Source organism: Pyxicephalus adspersus, chromosome 6 (genome assembly GCF_032062135.1).
Source record: "Pyxicephalus adspersus chromosome 6, UCB_Pads_2.0, whole genome shotgun sequence".
NCBI lineage: Eukaryota > Metazoa > Chordata > Amphibia > Anura > Pyxicephalidae > Pyxicephalus > Pyxicephalus adspersus.
This window is the reverse complement of record NC_092863.1, coordinates 12,892,039-12,898,490: the sequence shown is the minus strand read 5'-3', so window position 1 is coordinate 12,898,490 and position 6,452 is coordinate 12,892,039. Positions and strand designations below refer to the sequence as shown.

The following is a 6,452-nucleotide window of genomic DNA, read 5'->3' as shown; positions in this document are numbered from 1 at the left end:
TTTTCAATCCCTATTTAATGTACAGCGCTGCGTAATATGTTGGCGCTATATAAATCCTGTTTATTAATAATAATAATAATAATAATAATAACGACTACTAGAGCTTTGGCTCTTCCCTCTTGCCAAAGCTTTTACACAATATTTTGTATTTAAATTTTATTTATTTCACAGATTAATGAATGCATTAGAGTATTTTGTAGACTATACTATAATTATTCTTCAAAATTGTAAACTACTTACAGATTACTGTTTTAGTTTACCCTAAATAATTTTATAGAGCACACAGAATCATTCATATCAGTGCTTGCCACTGAAAAAAACTGAAAACTTATTTCCCTGCCATAGTTAAAAATACACACACACTTTCAAAGCCTTAAGATTGTATATCAAAATAAAATCAAGGACTTTGGCCTCACTCTTTATGGCCTAATTCTTTTGCAATCTCACAGAAATTCAGAAAGACTTCCACCACCTTTTACGGTCTCCTACAGTCTCAAAAGAAGTTCAACAAGTTAGAGGTATTACACCTCCAAAATAAGCTGTCAGCCTTAGGAAATGTCTCTCTATTCATAATTCATTCATATTCTAGGAGCTGAGCTGAGTGCTGTAAAAACCTGTGAGATGTGCAAACAAAACGTGGAGTGTAATTTTGAAGAATTTAATGTGGATGAACACTATAGAAGACATCAGCAAACTCAGGTAATTCAGCATAAAGCAGGGGGGTCCAAACTTTTTGCAAAGAGGGCCAGATTTGATGAGGTGAATATGTGTGGGGGCCGACTTCTAACCAGGGTTAGTGTGGGCGTGGTCTGCATGGGTCCCGCATGGCACACGCCCACCAGGGTGACGTGAGGGATTCCCTGTCAAAAATCAGTTGAGAGAGTCAATTTTAAAAGGGTGTCCTGACACTTTCTAGATTACAAATCTGCATTGTTGTTAATGTAGAGTACAAGAAGGCATACACCATGTCAATTTTGTGTGTCATATGTTCAAATATGCTAATAGGGCAACAATTTTCATGAGCTGCACCTGTTCATGACTATATATAATGAATAGAAGAGAATAGAGAAAAAAGTTGTCTGATTTACTAGAGAAGCTGAGAATCCTCTCTCAAATTAAAAATTATCTTTATAAATAATGGATTATGAATATTTACAGTGAACAGGGATTTTGCCATTAACATGATTGGATTCTGAACAAATTAAATAAGGAAACACCTTGCTTTTCATGCTATTGGATGATTAAAGTAAGCATTTACCGAACCTATTGATCATTAAAACCTTTGGTAAATCAGTCCAAATGTGTGATTTCAGCACATGATATATATCCAAGCGATAAGGGCATGAATGTGTGGATCTTCATGTAAACAGCTGAGCTCTGGTTTCTGTAGAATAAAGTAAAGTGTATTCACTTGAGTAGTGCAAATAACAATACAAATTATACAGTAGAGCGCTGTGGATGTTATAATAATACCATTGCACACAATCAAGGAAAGGTATGCAAGCCAAATGTCTTCAATTACCCATTTGTCATATCCACTTCTTACAGGTAGAATTCTTTTGTAAAATCTTTGTAAACCATGGCTTTTTAGATAAATGGGGAGGGGAAAGAGAGAGAATTTGTTTAATCCCCTACGTTTGTAGTAGGGGTGTTCTGTACAGGACCCACACGAACCACGCCCACTCTGATTCAAAGAAAGTGCTCTGCACAGAGCCTGCACTGACACCGGACTCTGTGCAGAGAACTTTCTTGGATTCAGAGTGGGCGTGGCCCCTGAGGGTCCCGCACACTACAAATGTAGGGGATTCCCTGTGCGCACACACACGGGCCGCATATTATTCATTTGATGACAGAGGCTGTGGGCCAGTGAAAACCTGAACACAGGCAACAATTGGCCTGCGGGACGGACTTTGGACATGCCTGGCATAAAGGCATTGCCAGAAAGGTGCTCCAAAGTTTTCACTAAGAAAGGTTTAAGCCTCAACGAAAATAATTCATGAGAACTTGTAACTTGATGAATAAATGGTATACAAAGACCTTAATGTCTGCAGCACACTAGTAATAGAAGCTCTAGAACTGAAATAGTCTCTGGGCATATAGAACACCATCTGAAGGCTAACAGGGTATCTACACATTGGGCATACTGATAGTTTGGAAATCTTTAGAACCCAATATGTCCTGGTAATGTGGATACAAAAAGCTTTCAGCCTCTTCCACTAATATAAAACATGAACAGAACATGCGTTCACTGTTTCCTAACAAATGTCTTCATCAGCTGTCTATACTGTTACAAACTATCACATAAATAAATGTTGCAATCCTTTTATGTGGCATAGAATTCAAACCAATTAAATATACCTATCAAGGGACAAAAAACTAGTTGTTAAATATAGCTAAATATTTCTACTGTTGCCATTGGTTGCATAGATTGTTCTGTTGAGGTAACGCACAGAGACCGATTTCCCACAAATCACCATGTCATTACTCCAGAACATAAGCAGTTTATCTGTAAGATAGAGTTTATTTTAAACAAAACGTATTGCATATATTTATCCAGGCATACTGTGACATGCTTTCTTCACACATACAGGCCACGCTAAACCCAAGTGTCTACCTGGTGTTACTGCTTCATTTGTATCAGCAGAGGTATGATGAACTCTTGAGATTATCAAACACTCGAGACCGGGTGAATGAGGTATGTAAAAAAAACCTTTTTTCATGTGACCAAATAGTAACCCAGGGTTGATGTAATTCCTGAGCATGTTATGGGGAGTTCAATCATCTTAGCACCTTACAGATACAGGGAATGTAGCTGGGATTGTTAGCAAAGTTTGAAAGTAGACATTATATTTATATTCTGCAATAACGTTTAGACTATAGTTACCATTTTATTATAACTGTATGGTATTATGCATATCTGCAAATAGATATCAGTGACTCAGGAAGTAACTAAGACACATGGCCAAATTGCAGCCAGGGAACTAAAAATTTGTGAGGTAGGACAATAATGAAACCCTCAAGTTTCTCAGCAGGTTTCCTTCAAACAAGCTTATTCATTAAAAATCTTCTGACTGGACATACATTTTTTTATGAACAACACATTTTCTAAATTCTAAAGCCACAAATAAGTAGCAGGAATTTTCCCATAAAATATGTCTCAATTTCACTCTGAAATTCACTATTTCATATTGTATCAGTCCCAATACCAGTCAGTACAAGCTGCTGTTTGGTTTAAACATTTTGCATTCTTTAAAACACTTGAGGGTAGAATTTAGTGTCTTTGGGGAAGTGAATAATCCTTTGTATCTTTTACCAGGAACTTCAATATATTTTGAAATTAAATTAGAGACATCAAGTGTCTTGAGCTTTATCATAAAATATAGAAAATAACCAATAAGATGAGAAAAATAGAATTTTTTTATACACTTGCCACTGAATCAAGTTACTGAAATTGCTTTACAGCTACTGAAAACAGAAGAAACAAATCAAGTACGTTCTAATATACACTGCAGAGATCACTTAAAAAAAGATAGCAAAATGCGAGCTGCCATTGCTTTTGAAAGTACAGGCATTGGTATTGTGGTATTGGCCAACACATTTTTGAAGTTCATCAATATTGGCATAATATGGCTGTACCATATGAATACAAAAAAGCATATATAAAACAAACAACACGTAAATGTGTATTAGACTTTGAGAACAACTAGGTAGTTTAACAAAAGACTACCCTGCATTTTTGGAAGGTATCAGGTATTTTTTATTTACTAGTATGCTCTATAAAGGCACAAACCATGGGAAATAAGCAATCCAGAGATGAAGTGCATTAGAAATGTTGCCTTAACAAAATTTGTTGTGGAGCAGAGCCTAATCTTAACTTGGTGTTCAGGAGGTGCTAGGGTCTGCTTTAATCATATGTACTTCTATTCTTTCTAATGACCAAGGCAAAGCCACCACATTTTTTAGACAATATCCACTGTTGTTCAACATATCAGAATAAGACTTAATAACTAGGGATATAAAACACAGCCAAAACATACTAAAATAAAAGCAAGGTTAGTAGAAAATATCTATACCTTAAAACCCAGTACTATCCTCCAGCTGTTACCTTGCCTTGGAAAATGTCCTACTACTTTTACTGTTTTTTTTTAAACAAATGAATTATTTTCTTTAATAGATTTCATAATGTAGTGCAATATATTAAATTGTATTTTATAGAGCACAGTAGTCCACAATAGTATTGTATATATTGAGACAGAACGATGGAAGTTGTATGGTAAGGTTAAATATACTCAGGACTATTGAGGATGCTTAGGGCTGTAGGATCAGAATTACTTTGCTCTTTGGCAATATAGAAATGTGGCAGATACCATTAAAGATTCATAGACATACATACAATGAAATTAAAATTGTTCAGGTACTATTGAGAAAATATTTTTATTATCATTGGAAATAGCATTATTTGTTTTTCAAGAAAAGTTATTAAAAAACAAAGTATAAAAATACAACATTTGTCTTCATAATATATAAATACTTATCCTTACAAATATTTTGAATGAGGAATTGGTGTGTATTGTTTTCTCTTTTTTATGTAATACTGCATGGACAGCATTATGGCTTCAGTCTATTATATCACCATTAAGTTATAAAAATGGTGTTTTTTTATTTGTGGGCAGTATAACACACTGCTGATAGAAAAGGCGCTGTAAAACACTGTCACCCGCACTTAAATCATTCACACTCTGATAATACAAGACAATTGTTATCAAAATAGCTTAGTCCTGCAGACTTTACAGGGAACTGCAGAGAATGTCAGATTTATGAAATTCTGCAGGCCACAGTTATGCTCTTCATTAGATTTCAAAGCTAGATATTGTATTTATTCACAATAACACCCACCATCTGCTCAATTATGTACACTGGTGTTGCATATACAAATAAGGATTTGAGAAGAAACTGAAGTTTTGTGCCTTGTTCTGCATAGTGTACATTTTTCTGTGTAGATTTTAGGCACAGTTAAATGTTCTCCTTTACATAGGAAATTTTTACCCAGGTTCACTTTAATGTGCAAGTGTTTTTTTTTTTTTTTTGCTGTACAGAAATGTACATCAATTTGAAAAAGTACCATATGTCAGATTTTTGTTTAAATTACACAGACCGTAAAGGTATTTTCTTACATGTATGTGCAACAATATACTTTATATATATCATTATGATATGATATATTACTCTGTAAAGAATTATTTAGATTTGACTAATAATGGAAAAAAGATACTTTGCAGTGATTCAATAAGATTTGACCTACAGTTTTTATCCATAGTGTTTCTCTCATTTGTAGTTTACCTGCCCATGTAGGATTTGAAAATAGTAGGAACCAAATCACAACGTACAACCAAACTACAGCAGATTTTTTATTCTTATTAGAAAAATCGCAAAAGATTTCTTAACCCATTTGTATATCAAATTCAATCAAAGGTACCACAGTAAAGGGTAAATATCTGTTAGTCCTGTTTGGAAGAAACACAAAGAAGGACTACCTATATTGTAAAGAGGGATTTTCAAGGTACCAAATTGAAAAAACACATTTTTATTTTAGAAAATTTAAAAAAAATCCTATTGAACATATACATTTTGCACATAGACCATGATAATATCATAAAATCAATCATATAGACAAATAGCTTTGTTTAAACAATATTTTCTGATGCTATTACCAAGGATGACCCAAGTGCATAATGATTATGGTTATTAACCATCACTGAAAATGACAGGAATTATTACTTTAACTCTATGCTTTCGCAGCTCTGGTCTGCTTCATCAGGAGTTAGATATCAAACAATTTTCAAAAGTACAATACCATTCTTGACAAATCAGGACACCAATACAAAAAGTTTTTCTGCTTGATATAAATCCTCATAAGGGTTCCAAAGTTTAGAGGATATGTATAGTTGTTTATAGAATTTAGGGCAAAGTTCCAGGTAGTTAAGACCAATGGTGCTGCCCAAGTTCAACCAAGCAGCTTCCAAGAAAGTAGATTAAAAAAAGATTTCCATGGATATAAAGTACTGCTTTCTTACAGAGCAGTCAAATTTGCTTTTTCAATTAGGTTTAGTACCTTGAAAATACCTATTTACAATATAGGTAGTCCTGCTTTGCTTTTCTTCTAAACAGGATTAACAAATATTTACCCTTTACTTTTTATCAGAAAAAGCTGAATATATATGTACCGTATTTTTCGGCGTATAAGACGCACTTTTTCTTCCCCAAAACTGGGGGGGAAAAGTGGGTGCGTCCTATACGGCGAATGCAGGTTTAAAAAATACTTAAAACCGGTAACATACTTACCCGATACCGCGATCCCGCGTGCTTCTTGTCTTCTTTCCTTTCCTCCTGGCTGCAGCGCGTGTCTCCGCCTTCCTGCAGACCCAGCGAGGAGAAGCCTGCACACGCGATCC

General features: G+C 34.7%; 1 protein-coding gene and 1 long non-coding RNA gene across 4 annotated transcripts in view; one reads left to right on the top strand and one right to left on the bottom strand.

The window, feature by feature from the left end:
* The window catches only part of LOC140333153 (uncharacterized), a 43,016-nt gene that overhangs the window by 32,038 nt on the left and 4,526 nt on the right, over positions 1-6,452 (bottom strand). The window lies entirely within an intron of this gene.
* Positions 1-6,452, top strand: part of MARCHF10 (membrane associated ring-CH-type finger 10) — a 47,337-nt gene that overhangs the window by 38,902 nt on the left and 1,983 nt on the right. For all 3 annotated transcript variants that reach the window (XM_072414615.1, XM_072414614.1, XM_072414613.1), the window contains 2 exons: positions 590-699; positions 2,591-2,695. In XM_072414615.1, the coding sequence (XP_072270716.1) occupies positions 590-699; positions 2,591-2,695 (215 nt within the window). The remainder of the gene's footprint in view (positions 1-589; positions 700-2,590; positions 2,696-6,452) is intronic.